This window comes from Terrapene carolina, unplaced genomic scaffold, assembly GCF_002925995.2.
Source record: "Terrapene carolina triunguis isolate 2854851 unplaced genomic scaffold, T_m_triunguis-2.0 Scaffold131, whole genome shotgun sequence".
In the NCBI taxonomy this organism is placed as follows: Eukaryota; Metazoa; Chordata; order Testudines; family Emydidae; genus Terrapene; species Terrapene triunguis.
The window spans coordinates 29,243,716-29,264,396 of record NW_020664482.1 but is presented as its reverse complement, the minus strand read 5'-3'; the positions used below and the strand labels follow the sequence as shown (position 1 = coordinate 29,264,396).

Sequence of the window (20,681 nt, the reverse complement as noted above, 5' to 3'; positions counted from 1 at the left end):
GGGGCTCAAACACCCAGGAGTGTTGGGATAACAGATGCCACTATACCATTCAATGCCATCAAGGATTAACATGAGGCGTATGTGATTTGAATTCATGCCCTCCCCCATCCTGTGGAAACATCTGCTTTCCCTTTATAATATAGCACTTAGAAACTTTGGCAGAGCTTATTTAAAAGGGACCTGCAAATATAGTGTAAGGAGTCATACAACTTTAGAATTTTGTGCTAAATGCCCCAATAACTATTCTGCTAGTTTAAACTTACCTTTATTGTTTCCTCCTTTAGGTCTGTGACATCCAGACTTGCCAGTACTTGTTTGGTACTATGGACTAGCATGCACTCAGCTGGTCACATCCTAACCACCGCTAACCCTCACTAGGGACCAGTGCAGGTGTACAGAAGAAGGTAAATTCCATACTTTTATAGTGTTGCAAAGATTTTAATATTTTTATCATATATATAAATGTTTAAAAAAAAATCACAAATGACTGTAGCCAAATGGGCTTTCCTTGCCCTTACTGGTATTTGTATATACATACAGAGTGTATGCTGGTGCATCGCACAGAGAGAGAGTCACTGGGTCTGAATGTCATGGATCTGAAGGAATAAATAAGAACAAAGGCTGCGTTTTAAACTAGCAATAATCTGAATGTCCTCCTTTCCCAATTATCTGGGGCATTCAGTACATATTTCTAAAGGGTTTTATTAACCTTTTAAAATATATGCTGTATGTTCATAAAACAACAAAATCATCTGTAACTAACAACAGTATCTGTTACAGGGACAGACCATCAGAGTTAATTTAAAAACAAAATTCTTCACAATCACCCTTCAAATGTTATGGGCATAAAATTGTGCCTGCAATTAAATTGTGGTGTTGGGTGCTAATGAGCTACCTGATTTGCTGGTGAAATCAGATTAACATCTAAATACCAGCATTTGTGCTTCTTGCAGGTGTTAACTATAGACATCTACCTGATTGCAAATTAAGTAGTTGTCTAAATGTCTAAAGGAGCACAATTAATTGTAGATTTAACTATATGCTGATAAAATTAGTGGAGTACTGACAACCCTGACATGATTTTCAGAAATGCTGAGCATCTACAAATTCCAGTGAAGTCAATGGGAGCTGCAGATCCTTGGCACCTCTGAAAAAAATCAAGCAAATAGATCTTAGGTTATATCAAGATTCAATTTACTCCAACACAGTCATCAGTTGACTGGCTGTGTAAACCTTTTGCGACAGAACCTGAAACCAAGTGAAAACACAGAAACAGAAGTGCTAATTTTTGTTCAGATCTCTTTAGACTCAATATTTTTTAATATCACTTGATAGAACTTGTTGTCCTTGGTTATTCATATATTTCTGGAAATTAAGTTGTGTGGTTTTAGTTTACAATACTTGAGATGGCTGTGAACCTAAACAGTCACAAAGATTTACGCAATGTAGAGCTTGTCTACACTGGCACTTTACAGCGCTGCAACTTTCTCGCTCAGGGGTGTAAAAGACACCCCCCTCAGCGCTGCAAGTTTCAGTGCTGTAACGTGCGAGTATAGACAGTGAGCCAGCACTGGGAGCTATGCCCCTTGTGGAGGTGGTTTCTTTAGAGTGCTGGGAGAGCTCTCTCCCAGTGCTCTGCCACGACTACACAAGCCACGTTAAAGCGCTGCCGCGGCAGCATTTTAATGTTGCCAGTGTAGACAAGCCCGTAGTAAGCTTAATAAGTCTTCAGTTTGAACGAGTTCATAATGAGTTTGAACAAGTTGAACTTTTGGAATGAAATTCAATAATTATGAAACTGAATCTGCACAGATGGGAAAGTCACAGAACCTCATGCAAACTGAAACCAACAAGTTTCACACAGACCCAGCCATCACTGTAACAGGTTTCTAGGGTAATAATGTGTAGTCTTTCTTGGCATTCCTGCATTATTTGTATGTCTGTCCTCCTCTTTCTTTCTAGATCTAGACTTACTTATTTTTTCTTGTTTAATTCATGACCCAGAGCACTTGACTTAAATTTGTTTTTTAATTATTTCTGGACAAGGCTCGTGTTTAAAAACTAGACTTTGTTTTTTGCATCTCTAGTGCTATTTTATATTTTCCAGCTAATTAGAACTGATAAACATAATTCTAACTTAATTGTCAAAGTCCAACTAAAACATTACCATTTAACATCCTGAGACCATCACCCGACGTGGCCTGTTTAAGTGCCTGTTCCACTTGTTCTCTCCTCTTTGATTCAAACTCCAGGGCTTCCTGCAATTTTCTCTTTGCTTTTTTCTCTTTCTTCAAGCGCTTTTGAATTGTTGCTGGAAAATAAATGTAGTTCAAAGACTTCATTAAATAGTTCCAAGTAAGCTATAAATAATGCTTTCATAACAAAGATACTTATCAGCTGACATTCAAGCTCTGTGGAGCCAGGAGAGGAAAATATCAGAAATGGGTCTGCTACAAAAATTATAGATCCATATCCAAAATGTGAAAATGTTTGGATCATAAAATTTTAAATGTCCTGATCCCGCTATCCTCAATGAGAGTGAGCATCCCATTGATGGCAGTATACCATTCAGTGTAAGCAAGCATGACAGAATCAGGCTGAGGGACCAGCAGTGAAATTTGGACTAGTTTTGGATTTGCATTTCACAAAGTCTGAGGGAGTTTGGACTTGGAGTTTTGTTTTACACCAATTCTAATAAAAATTTAATTTCCTCAGCAATGACATGTGTCTAGTCTTCCATTCCAACTCTTCTCTTTGTCATTGAGAATATTAGACCCACCTTCCCCGATGACTGTTTGCTTTCTACATACAACTCCAATTATATTAGTAATGTATGCAAAGCATGTGTCAGATGCTGGGACCAGTGATATTCACATTGACCTACCAGAGCATTTATTTACTACTTTGACATCCAGTGGTATTTTCCAATATTAAAAGGAAATGGAATTTGCTATGTTTGAATTCCCAGGTACTATAAAATCTGGAATGATCAATACTATTATGGAGTTGGGGTGAAACCTCATTGAAGCTGGTGGGCATGAGAGCGTCCTTCATTCACAATAAATGTAAAAGCAGTCAGACTCATTTTGGAGTAAAATGGCTGAAACTGCAGGAGCCACGACCACTTGCAAGGCCAGTCAAAAGCTGAGCTATGTGGGTGGAGGTACTGCACCAGGGACTGAATGCAAATGCAGGGAGTTGGGTATTGTTTGATGGAGGCGTCTGTATTTGTGAGCAGAAGCAGCCCAAGATAGGCAGAGAAGGAGAAATCAAGGAGACAATCAGAACAGTAGCAGGAGCGTACTTCTGAGAGAAAGCCCAGAGAGAGAGCTTTTTGGGCATAGTGTTAACTGGAAAGAGGCTTGGAACTGTCAGCAAAGAGACTGCCTCCCAGGGCTGCCCAGAGGGGGGGGGGCAAGTGGGGCAATTTGCCCCAGGCTCCGGGCCCCGCAGGGGCCCCCACGAGAGTTTTTCGGGGCCCCTGGAGCGGGGTTCTTCACTCGCTCCGGGGGCCCCAGAAAACTCTCGCGGGGCCTGGGCCCCTGGAGCTTCTTCCGCTCCGGGTCTTTGGCGGCGGGGGGTCCTTCCGCTCCGGGACCCGCTGCCGAAGACCCCAGGCCCCCTGAATCCTCTGGGCGGCCCTGCTCCCTCCTGCTGTGTTGAGTCTTACTGTGTTCAGGAAAACAGGCCTTTGTACGTTATTTGTGTTTAAATAACAAAACAAATCAGGATTGGATCTAAGAAATATCTGATTCTGTCCATCAATTTCTCCTCCTAACAGAAACAACCCATCAGATCCAGAATTTTGGTCCAACACTCAGGTCAAAATAGGTAAAAGTATTATAAGAATAATACCTAACTCTTAAATACTGCTTTTTTCATCAGTAGATCTCAAAGCACTTTGCAAAGGAGTTATGTATTATTATCCCCGTTGAACAGATGGGGAAACTGAGGCACAAATAAGTGCAGTGACTTGCCCAAGTTCACCCAGAAGATCAGTAGCAGAGACTAAGGTCTCCTGAGTCCCAGGAGTGTGCACTATCCATTGGAATGCCATTTTCTTTGAAGAGCTCAAAAAATGAAAATGTTTTTCCTGAAACTGCTTCAATATCCTTTATAACAGTTGGGAAGATTAAGACCTAGATTCAGCTACCCTGCTTCAAGGGTAGCCTTCTTCTGCATGCAGTCCTATTGTTTCATTGGGGGGGGGTGCTTGTAAAGAACAGTGCTACATGCCTTGAGGAAGGGTGAATCAGTCCCTCAAATATTAACCGAGAGCATTAAATGAGAACAAAAGCCCACAGGTAAGTATAAAAAAGGAAAGTTAAACAGAGGCCTAGATGTTGGGGGGACAAGGAAAATTACATTAGGGTCATAGGAGCAATAAGCAGGAAATCGGTGAGGGAATCATGTCAACAGCTTAGATGCCTACACAAATGGAAGGAGTATGGGGAGTAAACAGGAAGAACTTGAAGTATTAATCCAAAAGCTCATTTATTATTTAACTGGCATCAAAGAGACTTGGTGGGATCAGTCTTGTGACTGGAATATTTATGTAGAGGGGTATAGCTTGTTCAGGAAAGACCAGCAGGATGGAATAGGGGATGCTATTTTATATACTGAGAATATATATACTTGTTTTGAGGTCCAGCAGTAGGTGAGAGACAGACCAATTGAAGGTCTCTTGGTAAAGGTAGAAGGGGTAAAAAAATAATAGGGGTAATGTCATGGTACGGGTCTACTGTAGACTATCCAGTCAGGAAGGTGTTGGATAAGGAATAACAAAAATATCCAAAATACAAGACCTGATAGTAATGGTGGACTTTAACTACCCAGACATCAGTTGGGAAAGAAATATGGCAAAACACAAACTTTGCAATAAGTTCCTAGAAGGTATTGGGGGGAACATTTTGTTTCAGAAAGTAGAGGAAGTAACCAGAAGGACAGCCATTTTAGGCTTGAGTCTGAGCAGCAGGAAGAAATTGGGAGCAAATATGGAGGGCAATTTGAGTGACAGTGACTCCGAAATGATAAATTTCATGATTCTAAGGAAAGGAAGGAGTGAGCGCAGGAGAATAAGAACAATGGACTTCAAAAAACAGATTCGGAGAACTGATAGGTTAGGTCCCATGAGAAGGAAATGTAAGCGGAAAAGGAGTTCAGGAGGACTGGCTTGTCCATTGGTTCTGGACACACATGGCATGGCAAAGGTGGAATACATCAATGTCTGCTGCATATTGTGGCTCCCCTCATCTCTCCTACCTCCAGCACGAAGGTGAGTCAGGACCCTAAAACTGAGGGTGCATGGCTTTCACACTCACCCCAGATTTACAGTCCATCAGGGCCACCGGTGTCCATTGCTTCATACTGGACAACCCTGCCAGGTAGTTTGGGGTGGTTACCCCAGTCAGGTAATAAAGTCACGGCCTCTGCATTTAACCATATTACGGTGTCTTTTTGGTCACTGTTTCCATGTTCACATCAATTGTTCGCTGCAAGTACTTTACCCAGCTCTCTCTAGTGATCTAGTTAGAGGACAGCCAAAACCAGCTTCTTTACGCGTACAAGTAGTCTCCACTGAAATAACTGGCGTACTCAAAGTCAAGCAGCCCAGCCTGCATTGAAAAGTCCTTTCAACTAATTTCATACTACATTTAAAACTGAAGTTATATATTGAAGTTATAGTTCAGATCATCTCAGATGATATATTGCCAATCTCACTCTATCTGGTCTAAGACTGGAATGGAAGGACTTTAGTGCTTTTTAATATTTTAAAATGTAATCAAAATACTTCTTTAAAGTGTAAAGAAGTCTATTATCACGTAGATTGTAAAGCTATGGCAGCTTTATGAAGGTATTTAATTCTGTTTATTTTCAGATACAGCAGCATCTTGAGACTACCAAAGCCTGATTCAGTTTCAATCTTCCAGTATTCACATAGGAGCAAATCCTGCCTTCTTACTCCAGTCAGCCATAGAGGTTCCTGCCTGCAGCAAAAGTGCTGCAGTTCCACTACAATGTGGGGAGGGGGACATGATGCTGGGAATTCAGCAATCTCTGTGCATTCTTTTGTGAAACAAAGACCAGGTCCATGGGAGCTCTTTCTGCACAGACGGAGATGGTCTGGGAGAGGAACAAAATCAAGGCTGATGCATCAGTGATTGTTGGTGAAACTCAGTCCTGTGCTGGAGGCCACCAAAGTCTATACGACAGGTTTCAGAGTAGCAGCCGTGTTAGTCTGTATCCGCAAAAAGAACAGGAGTACTTGTGGCACCTTAGAGACTAACAAATTTATTAGAGCATAAGCTTTCGTGGGCTACAACCCACTTCTTCGGATGCATATAGAGTGAAACATATATTGAGGAGATATATATACACATGCTCTCTGTATGTGTGTATATATATCTCCTCAATATATGTTTCACTCTATATGCATCCGAAGAAGTGGGTTGTAGCCCACGAAAGCTTATGCTCTAATAAATTTGTTAGTCTCTAAGGTGCCACAAGTACTCCTGTTCTTTTTGCAAAGTCTATACATCACTTCAGTCTCATGTAAGGATTGTGATGGTTTAAATGAACCTTAAGCGATGCACAGATTTTGTGCTGGCCTTTTACATAGGGGTGAATTTCACCTTATGAGAATATACCAGCCTTTCTTTCCTTTGGATTGTGGGGGTACAACAAATTGCAGGTCCTCTGCAATTTAATTATCTCCGGGGAGTTTTCTCTACATTCACTTCTGACTCCTAGAGTTCCCCAGGCCATCTACTCAGGCTTGGCACTGAGAATAGGAGTTGTCCCCATAATCCAGTCTCAACTTCAGGAGAAGCTGCAGATATGCATATAAGGGTAGAATTTGATATAATCCATGGAAAGTATTTTAGCACGTTCACTATAACTTCGACTCATTTCATATTGCCCTGTAATGTAGATTCTGAACTTTGGACAAGTCTGCTCTCTTTGCAATACCACAGTGAAAAATGTTACACTTAAAGACTCCATATTATAAAACTAACACAATCATGGTGCTGTTGTGATTATACTTCATGTTACAGCCTTACAAGATCCAGTTTAAGAGCTATATCGTGTTTCCCTCCATGATACGACAGGAGAATTAGTAAGGTTATTTGCTTCTGATCTCAGGGAAGGACAGTTTTGGATAAGCATCTTCTCCTCCCAACTGATCCATGGTGTGGCACTGGAGTCATCTGCAAATGAAGCAAACTGACTAGCCTCCCTGTTAGTGTAATAATTACCCCCAAAAGGATGGGCTAGCTCAGAGGGAAGATGATGAAAGAAATTCTGGTGTAAACACATTTTAGAAATGTATTTTCCTTGTGAATCTTTCTCAAAATAAGACTGCTCCTCACTGGTGAAGATAATAGTTGGAAACACAGAATAAATTAAAGCTGCCAGATCAAGAATTCAAGTTAAGAACCCACAGAAGGACTGGTAATAATACATGTGAAAGCCATGGAACTGAATCAGCTCTCAACTAGGGGCGCTGCCAAAATATTTTGTGGCCAGTTATCCTCTAGATACAGTCCTACAGTCAGTTTTTTTCCGATCTGCCTGAAGAAAAACTTGTTTTACATTAAACTTTAAATCTTTCTTTAACAGTTTGTCCACTACTGTATTATGCTAATCTATGATTGCTAGCTAAGTCCAAGTCACCAGCAGCTCAGAGCAGGCAAAACATATCTAAAGTCCATTCTTAATTCACTTACCTCTGCTTTGCAGCTCAGCTGTAAGTTGCCTTTCTAAGCTCTCTCTCAGTTCTCTCTCTCTACAAAGCTCCATCTTTAACTCTTTCTTTTCCTGCTGTATCTGTTTTTCCTGGACTCGTGCGTTGTCCACAGCTACTTTCAGTAGACCCTAAAAGCACACACATACATCAGCCTTGTGAAAAATTACATTTAATCTCAATGGTAGCATAAAGCATCATCATTTGATCTTATTATCTGTGAGCGAATAGAAAAAAATATGACAGGAAACTTGTAGACCTTTGAATATAACTGAGAAGATTAGGCAGCTATATCATATTTAATATTCTATGAGCAACTTTGGGGTGTGGACTCATTCAAAATAGCTTTTCCAAATTCATCCTGTTGAGGTTTTTTATCACACAAAAACTAAACTTAAGTAAAAGACATGTGAGGACTCAAGAAACACAAACATAGATAAACTGCACATATGTATTCGCATGTTCTGTACAATCAGGGGGGAAAAACCCTAAGAGAGACATATTACTGCTGTTCTGAAAAGTTTAACTCTTGCACTGCATTTTAAACAAACTATCAAGTGTAGCTAGCATTCTTCAGTTTGCTTCAAAAAATCTAATTAAAATAGATCTGATTTTACAGATTACTCTGAATCCAAAGAAATATGATTTTGTAGAATGTATGAATTACTAAATAAATGGGAATGCTGCATGTTCATTCTTTATGAGTTAATTTATCATTATGTAGCTCTGGTCCCGATAATTTACCTGAATGTTGGTTAACAGAGTTTCTACTGATGATAAACCATCAGCAAAAAGAAATGGTGCAGGGAATCCAGGAGGCAAGGTCTGTCCAGCCAGTTGGACTTTATCTAAGGTTGGTTTCATTATTGGAATAGCAATTTGGACCTCTTCTGTAAAGACATATTAGAAAGCAACATCAGAAAGTTAATATATTGGCAATGGTAACCTTCTTATACAGGCAGGTGACTGAAATGTTTAAAGGCCAGGACTTAATTCACCTTAAAATCAACTCATAACTATTATAGCAAAATTGGCATTGTTTGTCTTACGGCAGCAAGAATTGTGATTATGGTAAGGCTGAAAAATAGTACAAGTTAAAGAAAAATCACGCTGAGCAGCCTGGAGGAGGTGCACTAATATTATGTCATACCCCAAATGTCAGTATATTACAGAATTATAGCTATGTTACTCAGGTCATTAGATCTGAATTGTTTATCAGAGAATAATGAAAAGTAGGGTTTTTCTGTTACAACCAAAGAAATCCTCTATAGTCAGGGAATTTATCAGTTCTCCTTCCCTTTGATTTTCTCCTCCCAGAGTCAAATCAACTCAGTTATTCCCTCTTGGCTTGATGACACTGAGTCTCAGTTGTAGGTGAAATGTCAGTTCAGATTTTCCTACAGAGTATCTTGCTATTGTCATCCTTTCTAGTGTTCAGCATTAGCTAAACATGCTTTGAGTATTTTAGGTGAGTTGTTTCATCTAGGGTAAAAAGAGAAAGGGTGTATTCTGAAGTAAGTCAGGCAATGGAAAGGGGGCAGTATCATGGTAGAGTAGGGAGAACCCCTTCTCCTGCAATTTACAATACGTAGCCAAACTGGTGTGCCTTTTCTAAATTGCAGGATTCTGGCCCAATACAGTATTCCCTATTTGACAGGCAACACATTAACTTTTTACATCATGGACGGGCAATCTCCAAAGAAGCAACATCATTTTAAAATGTTTTTCACCAACCCGTCTGAGCCCAAAACATTTTTTATGAATTAACACTGTCACTAATGAATATTGTAGAGCAGTAGTTTTCAACCTGTGGTCCGCAAACCTCTCAGGGTCCACAGCCTATGGCTAAGATTTCCAAAGGGGTCCGCACCACCATTCGAATTTTTTTAGGAATCCACAAATGAATAAAATTTGCAAACCACTGTTGCAGAGCAATAACTGACATATCACCTTTTTTTAAACCCTCCTCTACACATAATGGCTTTAAGTATCAAGCTTACTGCTGAGACCTATAGAACAAAAATCTTCAATCGGTTATTTTACATCAGGTGTTGTGTTGTATGTTCTTTGAATCTGAAATGTCTAGAAATATATCTGTGTAGTGTTCCTGTGGAATCCATGAAACACCCCTTTAATTCCTTTGGCAGTTGCAGAAGTTATGAAGAACATCTTCACAGCAATTGCTTTTTAGTAAAGCTTGAAACTAATATATTGATCATAAATGCATGATGCATGTGTTTTCTAAAGGCAATTGCACAACCAATCCTGATAGTTTCATTTGTCAAGTCCCTTGGTCATATTAATTCTAAGATTTACAATTAGATCACATCATATTTACAGGGCTTTCCCCCTCAGCATTAAAAAAAAAAATGCAGAGGGAATCAGTACATCAGTTACAAATACTATGACAGAAATTAAACTGCAGGTCTTTACATTGGTAATATTATATAGCTTGAAAAACAAATTCCTTGGGCATCTCTTGAACAAGACAACGTGTTATGTTTCTGAAATACATTTGCCAACAACTAACCCAGGAGTGCTAGTAGTTTTCCTGTATTTGTTGAAATCTATATTAGGGAGTATTTTGTCTTCACTGTGTGAGAGCATTGAATGGAACATCTTCATAATGATGCCTCAAGTATTAATAACAAAAACCTACATCATATTCACATCTATGTAGCTAACATTTTATAAACTGGATCTATGTCATATAAATTATCTATTTTTAAACAACTGTGTTTACATATTCAGACCACTGCAATCTTACCGATTCAAAGACTATATACCATTTCTCCTGTTTAAATATTTTATATAAGTAGAATTCTTAAAATTAATTGATTAGCTGTTGCATATGATATTACACAGAAATTACATTTATGCTACAGAGTTAAGGCAGACTAAACAAAAGTGGCATCTCAAAAGGAGAGCAATACATAAAGTATGCATAACCGAAAACTATAACAGCTTTAAAATGTCTAGAAATCTCTCCTACTTGGAGATGAAAGTAATACTATTAAATTGGCTGAAAGGAAAATTACTATTGACTGTGAAGACAGGTTTCATGGTCTATGGTTTGTAATGTTGCTATACAGTAGATTGAAGTTTCAAAATAGTATTACTCTTCTTTAAAGAGATAGACACAGCTAAATTAGGTGCTGCTTGCTGCAGTGAGGATCAAATGCAAAAAGAATCATATTTCATCAGACCTAGTCAACACCAGGAAAATAAATAGAAATATAAGAGGTATGCAGGCAATGATTCATTTTGATAATCTGGCCCAAGAGAGACACATAGAGACAGCACACAGATCTAAGCTTCTACCAAAAGACAAATAGGACACAGAGGGTGGGAATTGGGATGACAGTGTAGCAGAGGTCACATCGATTTTCAGCAGCAGTTTTCACACAGATGAGATAACCCTGGACTCTATTTGGCCCATTGTTCATATCCTACCTGTCCCACAAGCAATAAATTTCCTAGTCCCAGAAAAAGGGCAGTAAAGAAGAAGGATTCTACTTATGACTCCTTATGATTAAGTTTTTGTGCTAACCAAACATGCTTTGCAGACCAAGGTCACATTGCATGTTAAAGTCTGTAATAGCTGAAAACTAGTAGAAGCATATTATGTTTTAGCGTATATGGGTGGAAACTGTCAAACCATTCATCATTTTTTTCTGATTGAAATCACACGCTGCAAAGATGAATGATAAATGCATTAGAAATCTATTTCAATCTTGTAATAGGTCTTCACATCTGAATGGTGTCTACATTTTGTCCACAGTCTGAATAAGTGCACACAACGGCAGAAATGTATTAGCGAGGCTTGAGAAATCCTAATTGACAAAGTAATTAAAAAGTGGGCAAGTGCTGGAAGCATATTTTGTGGGTTAAATAAGTACATCTTTTTATAGTAAAAGAAGAAAAGGTTTTGACTCAAACATTTTGAATTTAAAGCCCTCTAGAACTGTACATATTAAAAGCAGCATTCATAAATATAACACAATAGAATAAACAAGAAATACAGCTGGGACAACTACTATCTAACCAAGGACACAAACAACCTTTCCATTTATTGAGGCAAAGTGAAGCCTGCTTTTATTGAGCCTGTTTGTTAAACCTGGCACACTTTGTAATAGCATTCAGGAGTCCATTTAGAGGGCAAGTCTTTTTATTTTAATTTCTTGCTTGAGGCTGTGCTGACTAGACATAAAGGATGGTAAGAATTATATTTGCAGAAAAGAAATATACAGTAAATACCAAGAATGAATTGAATGCTACTCCTGAAAACTACATTTTAGATGACTAAAAATTTTTCTGTAGATCCAACAGACCACTGTAGTTCATCTTCTGGCTCACCAGTCTCTTGCCCAGCCCTGATTGGGAAGTGAAACTCCAGCCTATGGACTAAAAATCAGGACTGGGAATAGATGCTATGTGACTAGTCTCTAACCTGAAAGTGCAGCGCACTACCAATAGGCTAGTCAGTATTTTTATTAAAGAAGAAACCTGCTAGTTAAGCACATTCTTTTAACTCTATGTGATATGCACCTCACACACTTGATAGACTACGAGTATGAAAACAATCTAGTTCCCTTCTATTCACATCCTAAAACATTATTTATAAGCCCACCAAGTTGGCACCCATTGCTCCTGATTGGCTAACGTCTACACACATCTGATTAATTTTGTTACCCTATCTCCCCAACCTAAGCAGCTACAGTGATAGCCTCAAAGGGTTTACAGTTCAGGAGAGGTGACAAACATGTGGGTCTGGGTTGGAGAGGTAAAAAAATTACTTGTGTAGGGCTTAGTCCTCGGTTGTCAGAACTAGTACAAATATAATCAGTTGGGAAACTCTACCGGCAACACTGGGGCTGACACAGCTGCACTAGGCCATAAGACTATGTATGACCGTAAGCGCCCCCTCGATGCCAAGTGGCAGAGGCAGGGGCGACTCCAGGCACCAACGCACCAAGCGCGTGCCTGGGGCGGCAAGCCGCGGGGGGCGGCCTGCCGGTCGCTGTGAGGGTGGCAGTCAGGCTGCCTTCAGCGGCATGCCTGTGGGAGGTCCGCCGGTCCCGCGGTTTCAGCGGCGATTCGGCGGCAGGTATGCCGAAGGCGTGGGACTGGCGGACCTCCCTCAGGCATGCCGTCGAAGGCTGCCTGACTGCCGTGCTTGGGGCGGAAAAATACATAGAGCCGCCCCTAGGCAGAGGGCCCACCATATATTAACTCATATCAGGTCTGACACACACAACACATAATTATCATAATATTTATCTAAAAGCCATATAAGGGATCATGCATAAACTGGTGACACACTGGGGCTGACAAATCATTGTGTTATGTATGTATGGGTAGTGTAGATAAAGGTTTTTTTTTTTTTTTAATGTGTGTGCTGTAAATATGGTCTTAAAAAAAACTGTTTGGGAGGCAGAGCATGCAAGAAGCCTGACAAAGCAATGTGGATTTCCTGTCTGACCAGCTTGATTACATATAAGGTAACCAATGCCATCAAGCAAACAAGCAGAGGAGATAACTTAGTAAACATGCCAGGTGACAGAGTCTGCACCTCAGGATACCTTCCTGCTCTCACAGTGGAGACAATGGAGTATGGGTAACATAAGGGGAGGGAAAAAAGCCTTTTTATCAACCAGGTAGGGCGCAGCACCTTATGAGTCTGTGAAAACTGGATCCTCTTGGCCTGAAAGGAAGGAGCAGCTGGTAACTAGCTTAAGTGAGAAACTGTTGTAGGCAAAGATATAACTTCCTAGACTTAAGTTTTAGTTGCTTGCATTGGTTTTTGTTTGGTTTGTAACCATACCAGGCTGTAGCGGGGTGAACACCTGCTCCAGCCCTGGAGGGGTTGGAAAAGCCCTACAGATGGCTGGAGCTGGGCAAGGTAAAACCCTGGCTGATTGGGGGAAGTGGCTGCAGTTGGGCCACGCCCCAATCAGGCCCCAGCTGGCCTGTATAAAAAGGCTGTGAGCCAGGAGCCCAGGGAGTCCCTCTCTGCATCCAGGAAGAGAAGGGCCTGGCTGCAGGGAAGCTAGACATAGGGTACCTGTAGTGGAGTAGGGCTGGGGCACTCCAGCCTAGATGGCCCCAGGCTGCAGCCTAGCAGGAGGCCAAGGGGTACTGGGGGTTGCAGAGGGCAGCCTAGGGCTAGGCCAAGGCCAAGGCAGCAGGTCCAAACACAACCTTGCCTGTGATGAGTGGCCTATACTGCAGTCTGCCCCAGGGAACAGGGGCTAGTTGGAGACTGGCAGTGGCCTTATTCTGAGGTGAGGTAGGGATAGTGGGTGGGAGTTCCCCAGGGAGGGGAGACCCTAGTACTGAGGGGTGTACTGCCAGGGGGCAGCACCCCAGATACAAGGGCACTGGGGTCTGGGAGGGACACAGGGGCCAGAGGACAGGTGGATCACCGACCTGCAGGGGGTGCTCCAGGATGCTGGAAGAGCTAATTCCCGAGACAACCAGCAGGAGATGCCGCAGGAGTGAGTGCGCTCCTCTACACAGGCTCTTTTTCTCTTGCTTAGTATCACTCAAATTTCTGGTCTTTCTTAATAAACCATCTTAGTGCTATGTATGCAATGTGCCCTGCTTGTGATGGACAAAGACTTCTCAAAGGTTGTCAAGAAGAAATTAAGAATAATCATGATAGTGATAACCTTTTGTATTTTTTTTCTACAAGTGATGAAGTGGTGGAAACCTACATCCTTACGGGAAAGCTGTAGACAGTTGTTGTGTTCTTTGAATGGGGGAAGGGATTGAAGATATAGTTACAAATACTTATTTTCCTCTGCACCAACTTACTGGGATAGATAAAATCTAGTCTGTCCACTACTGAAAACATTATTCCCTTTCAAAAAAATTTTTTAAATCAAATTGCCCCCTATTTTAGGATCAGGTCCCATATGTTTCATTAAAGGAAAAATATTTTGCAGCAATGTATTCTCTCCTGTACCTATTTAAGAAAAGATGCCTGTAGTTGTATATAGTAGGAGGTGTAAAACACAGGAGGTGCTGTGCACCTATCTTTTAAAAGAACTGAACATTTACAACTCTAATTGAAGTCAATGGACACTGCTGACTAGTACTACTGTGTCAAAAAAAAAATCTAGTCTCCCTGTACACAGATTTAGGCCCTGATCCTCCAAAGGGATGCACCCACAAGGATACTTATGCCTGAAAGTCAGTGGAACTCTTGACAATTTATTTTGGTAGGATTCTCATCAAGCTAAGGGTTGACACCTGTGAATCCTCATGTAGGCTCAGGCCCTCAAACTCATGCAGGGCTGTTTATCAAAGTGAAGATTTTGTTTGATTATTATTTTTTTTTTTTAATCTTGGCAGCTCCAATGCTTCCTTAGTAAGTTGTGGGATCAGTTTCCACTACAGTGGGACAGACAGTAAAGAAGATGTGTTTATTTCAAACACGTATGGAATATATATGAAGTCTGCAAAGACAGTTATCTGTCTGCAATGACTTAACAGCTCTGCAAACCCTCACTGCTTCTCTGCCAGGAGGTGAGCAGTTCTTTTAATCAATGAGAAAAGTGATGCAGCCTCCTAATCGGTCACAAGTCAAAAAAATTAACTGCTTTAAGCATGTGATTCAGGTGCCAAATTTAAAATAACTCTCTTTTTTTCTTAATTACACTCCCTGAATGCAGAAGGTTAATGAGGGCAATTGGAGAGCAGCTGATTATTCCAATATACCAACTTTAAATCGAACTTTGATCCATTTAAAAAAGGCTCTATATCACTTCATGTCACAATAGTGTTTTTCACTAGTGCACTTTACAATAAAAAAAACCCCTCACTTTAACCATAAAACTTAACCATTATGTATGAATTTTCAGGATGCCCTAAAAGCTTTGGAAGCTAGCAGTAAACAGTAAAGCCAGCTATTCTCCACATCACCTTATTCAGTCCCCTTGTGCTTTTCATCCACTCACTCTAAAAATCAATTTATTTTGTTTTGAAGAAGTGTTGAATAAAACCTTGTAATTGTTTTCAACACATCCAGGGGAAAACGTAGATCACTTCTATAACACTTGAAGCAATGTGAAGGCTTAAGAAAAGCAGACTATTTGCAGTAGTAAATAAGAGAGAAAATAGTGTAAGCAATGCATATACTGCCCTTTCTATAGAGCTGTTTTCAGGAGTTATGAGGGTACATTTACCAGGAGGATTTTATGAAGTAGGCACTTAGGAAGTATTTCAATGGAAAGACGGATCAGATAGCCCTGGAATGGAAAACTTGACTAGAATAGGTTGAAACAACAATTTGCAATTTGTCTTTAGCTGTACACTCTTTAACAAGGGACACATGGATAATTATACAGATTTGACATTTACATCAGTGGGCTCTCATTAGTACCATTGAAAATTATACCTATTTATAGTTGCACATATTTAAAATATACTTGGCTCTTACAATAAAAACAAGGGGTTTTTATTAATTTAAACCTTAACAAGGAAAGAATCAAGTTAGATGAGATTTATTTTGCAATATTGAATAAGAAATTGTGGAACAATGCATACTGTTTGCTGGTGTCAAGCCTGGGAAATGGTCTTGCGAGCTACTTTACAAATAGCTTCAGTGTAAAAATCAACATGCAGGGTTTAATAAAAATAAAGTTTAAAAAAAAATCCCATCACCACCTGGGTACGGTCCTGTTCTTTAACAAAACTTGTAAGTACAAACAAATTCTACTCATACAATAGCCATTTCCTATAAAATACTTACCAAACAATATATTAAATAATATCCTACTATTTACAATTTGTAGTCTGGTTATTTTATTCTCATATTTAGGTTCTAATAGGAGTTATGCAGCTTTTGTAACTTGGAGTTTTGAACTGATGTTCCCTTAATGGACCTTTACAAAGCAGTCCTTAAACCTACATGAAAAGTCAAGTACTATCAAATTTTATTTGCCATATGACAACTTTCTGAAGCTTTATTAAAATAACAGGCACCTGCTAGTAATATTAACCTTGCCATTCCCCCGCATAAATATACAATTATTATTTCTAGTGGCCAGCTACAAAAGCAAGGATTTGAACTATGCTGTAAAAGCCAAGAACACTTTTATTACAGAGCTTTCCAAAGATCTCCCCATTGTGGATCAGAGGGATGCAAAGCAAGAGAGGGCAAAAAACTATGATGTCTACAAAATCTTTCTGAATTAACTGTTTCCTATTCAAATTGACATGTGCTTCTCATGGTAAGGTTTAGGTTTCACTGCTGTCAGACTATTCTTCCACTGAGATGTAAACTCTCAGATAAGGTTGGGTGGGTAAAACTTGCCAAGAAAAAAAAACACTTAAATTTTCTTGGCAGATTCAGCCTTTTTCTATTAATGTTGAGATTATTTCTTCAACTATTTTGTTGCAAATATTTATGACTCCATATGGAGCAACAGATGTTGAAGGGAAGGCATGGCAGAAAAGACTTCTTTTTCAGCAATTACTCTACTACTTGTTGTCATACTGTAGGTGTTTTTAAGTGCCTCTCTTTGCTCACTGCCCTGTCCTCTCACATACTGTAAGAACGTCAGTTTACATAATTAGTATAATAACTTCAGGCCCTATCTATACACAGAGGGGAGTAGTACAACAGGCGGTAAAGATCAGGGAGGATGGGGGACTACATGCATCGTTCCCTCAACCCTGCTGGAAAATCTGCTCAGAAATTAATATAGTGCAAAGCTATATTAGCTCCTTAGTGGAAACTGTCCCCCTTCCCCCAATGCCTTTAAGAGATGTTCTAGGGGCTATAGCCAGCGGCGGAAGCCATACCAGGAGCCATGCTGACAGGGAACCAAAGCAGGCCAAAAGGCAACACGGATCATCCAGGGGACATAAGGGTTTTAGACTTTGAATTCTTTCTTTCAGAGGAGTTGCCTGCTGTGGTGTAATCAGAAGGTTCTAAGAAAATGTCGGGATAAAATTTAAAACAATTCCCTTTCCCCACCCTGAACCAAAAGAGGCAGTGATCTGGCTATTCATTAACATCTCATTCACTCTAATAATAATTTGGCTGTTTACCACATATAAAAATTTTTTTGCATAGGTTTTCCATTTTCCCACCATATTCTTTCTCTTTAGACCTTTCTCCCATAGTATCTATGGCAACAATGTTATCAAACAGAAGCAAGGCTGCAATATTTTAGATAATGCAGCAGTAACCTTTTAAGAGTAACAAGATTTCAATAATTTAAAACTAAAAATCAAGTTGGGAAAATTTCATTATTTTTCTTATTTACAAAAACAAATCTACTGTATAGATTCTTCCTGATCCCCGTGACAGCCAGGGCCTAATTTTAACCCAACATTGTATACATGTTTACACTCCTACTTGGCACCCACACAGCTTCATCTGAAATGTTGGGGATTTGGACACATAGCTAGCTAAATAAATGCATCACAAGTTGTCTACCGAGCCAAGTGTCCATACAAATCCCAGATTTGTATGCGCGTGTGGTTGTGTGCTGAAAACAGTCCTACATTGGCTCCCATGAAGTCTATGCTGCTAATGTCTGTTAAAAACAGACTGGAATCAAGACACTTGATATCTTCCAGGGTTCAGAAGTAATCAAATCTGCCATAGGGAAATCTAACATTCTGTGATATTTTCTTGTAGAAAAGAATGATAAGGAACATCATCATTCCTTGACATCAACACGTGGAGACTGGATATGTCTACACAGCCCAGGTCACCAGACTCAGGATAGTGAAACTTACAGGTAGAGCTCTGAAGCATAGGGAGGGGGTGGACTTCAGCACCCAAGCGCCAGTCCACGTTGCAACTTTAAAGCACAGTAACTTCTCACTTAACATTGTCCCGGTTAACGTTGTTTCATTGTTACGTCGCTGATCTATTGGGGAACAAACTCCTTTAAAGTTACACAATGCTCCCTTATAACATTGTCATTTGGCAGCTGCCTGCTTTGTCCACCGCTTGCAGGATTCTCTGGAAAAGCAGCCCCTCCTTGTGGGGATTAGAACCGGGGGGGGGCCAACAGCCCCCCCCCCCCATCAGCTCCCCTAAATTCCCTGTAAGGTATGTGGCTCGGCAGCTGCCCAGCAGCAGTTCAGCTGTCCCTCCCCCACTGCTGTGCTGCTCCTGACCTGCCCTCTGCCTTGGAGCTGCTCCGGGGAGCTTCCGGCTTGCTGAGGGAGGGGGGAAGAGGGGTGCTGATATCAGGATGTCCCCCTGATCCTGCCCCCCACTCTGTAGCCCCTCTCCACAAAACGGAGGAGGGAGACAGGGCCCAGGGACAGAAAGGAGGGAGCTTGCTGGAAGCTGTTGCTTCCTGTCTGAACTGGCTGATCTGCTTAAAATGGCAACATACTTGAAGTGGGGGTCAGCATACTCAAAGGGGCAATGCACGTCTCTCTCACACTCATGTACGCGCACCCACCAGCACTTTGGAAAGTTAGCACCCATGCAGATGTGCATGTGCTGTCAGGAGGAGGAAGTGGTGCACTCCAGCTGGATAGTGTGGGCTCATTATCATGTTCGGTTTTTGCAGGGAAGTGTTTGCAGCCACTGCCCTGCATCTATTGTGTTTCCTCCCTCCTGCCTCAGTCCATGCTGCCTTGTAGAGTGTGAGGCTACATTAACAACAGTATATTAACCCTTGAGGGCTCAGCTGAGTGCTAGTTCATCATTTAGCAGCAAGGCATTCCCTGGGAAATATTCCACCCCCTTACTCCACCACCTCAACCAAGCTTCACAGTCATTCATTGTTGTGTACAATATTAAACTTTGTGTTTTAAATTGTTTAAAACTTATACTGTATATCACTGTTTCCCAAACTTGGGACACCGCTTGTGTAGGGAAAGCCCCTGGCGGTCTGGGCCAGTTTGTTTACCTGCCACGTCCGCAGGTCCGGCTGATCGTGGCTCCCACTGGCCACGGTTCGCTGCTCCAGGCCAATGGGAGCTGCTGAAAGCGGTGCAGGCCGAGGGACGTACTGGCTGCCGCTTCCAGTAGCTCCCATTGGCCTGGAGCAGCGAACCGCAGCCAGTGGGAGCCACGATCAGCCGGACCTGCGGACGTGGCAGGTAAACAAACTGGCCCGGCCCGCCAGGGGCTTTCCCTAAACAAGCAGCGTCCCAAGTTTGGGAAACACTGCTGTATATGTATATAATGTCTTTTGTCTGGTGAAAAAAATTTCCCTAGAACCTAACCCCCCCATTTACATTAATTCTTATGGGGAAATTGGATTTGCTTAACATTGTTTCGCATAAAGTCACATTTTTCAGGAACATAACTATAACATTAAGTGAGGAGTTACTGTACTGTCTACACCGCTATTTTTACAGCAGTGTTAGCAAGATAACCACCAGCTGGCGCCTCAAGGTGCAACCAGAATATAAATAATAAATAGTAATCACAAGCCTTAAAAAATAAAAAAAATAAAAAAAAATTCCCTTCTAGGTAACAAGTGCAAGCATTATTTGCGATAGATTTATATAAACACTTTACATTAGATGGTTTATGATAACACACTTGATATCTCATATCTCTTAAAATGGCAACCTACTACTATTATATTATTATTTTTATTATTGTTAAGTTCTATTTTTAATGTAGGCGCATAAACAGCAGTTAAACTTTCAGAATCCTTCAAAATATCTGAAGCAGTCTGAAGACTGCATTTCCTACTCCTGGGTAATTATTTCTGTTTTATTAAGGTTTATTTTACAACTGAATGAAATAGGTTATAAAGAACAAATCTGCTATTATGTTCTCCGCTTCTTAGGCTTAATAAATATTATATCCCACACCATACATTAAAGCCAAGCAGTGGAGAAAATAAGAGTGGTAGTAATCTCCACCACTGATGTAAAATACCCTTAATAAAATAGGGGTGTATAACAGTCAGGAACAAATTACTCAGGTCTGCTTTAATAAAAT

The 20,681-nt window shown here is 40.6% G+C and overlaps 1 protein-coding gene across 2 annotated transcripts in view; it reads right to left on the bottom strand.

Moving 5' to 3' along the window:
- DACH2 (dachshund family transcription factor 2) overlaps positions 1–20,681 on the bottom strand; it is a 486,020-nt gene that overhangs the window by 17,511 nt on the left and 447,828 nt on the right. For both annotated transcript variants that reach the window (XM_024195110.2, XM_024195111.2), the window contains 3 exons: positions 8,489–8,634; positions 7,728–7,875; positions 2,168–2,311 (listed from right to left, as the gene is read on the bottom strand). In XM_024195110.2, coding sequence (XP_024050878.2) covers positions 2,168–2,311; positions 7,728–7,875; positions 8,489–8,634 — 438 coding nt within the window. The remainder of the gene's footprint in view (positions 1–2,167; positions 2,312–7,727; positions 7,876–8,488; positions 8,635–20,681) is intronic.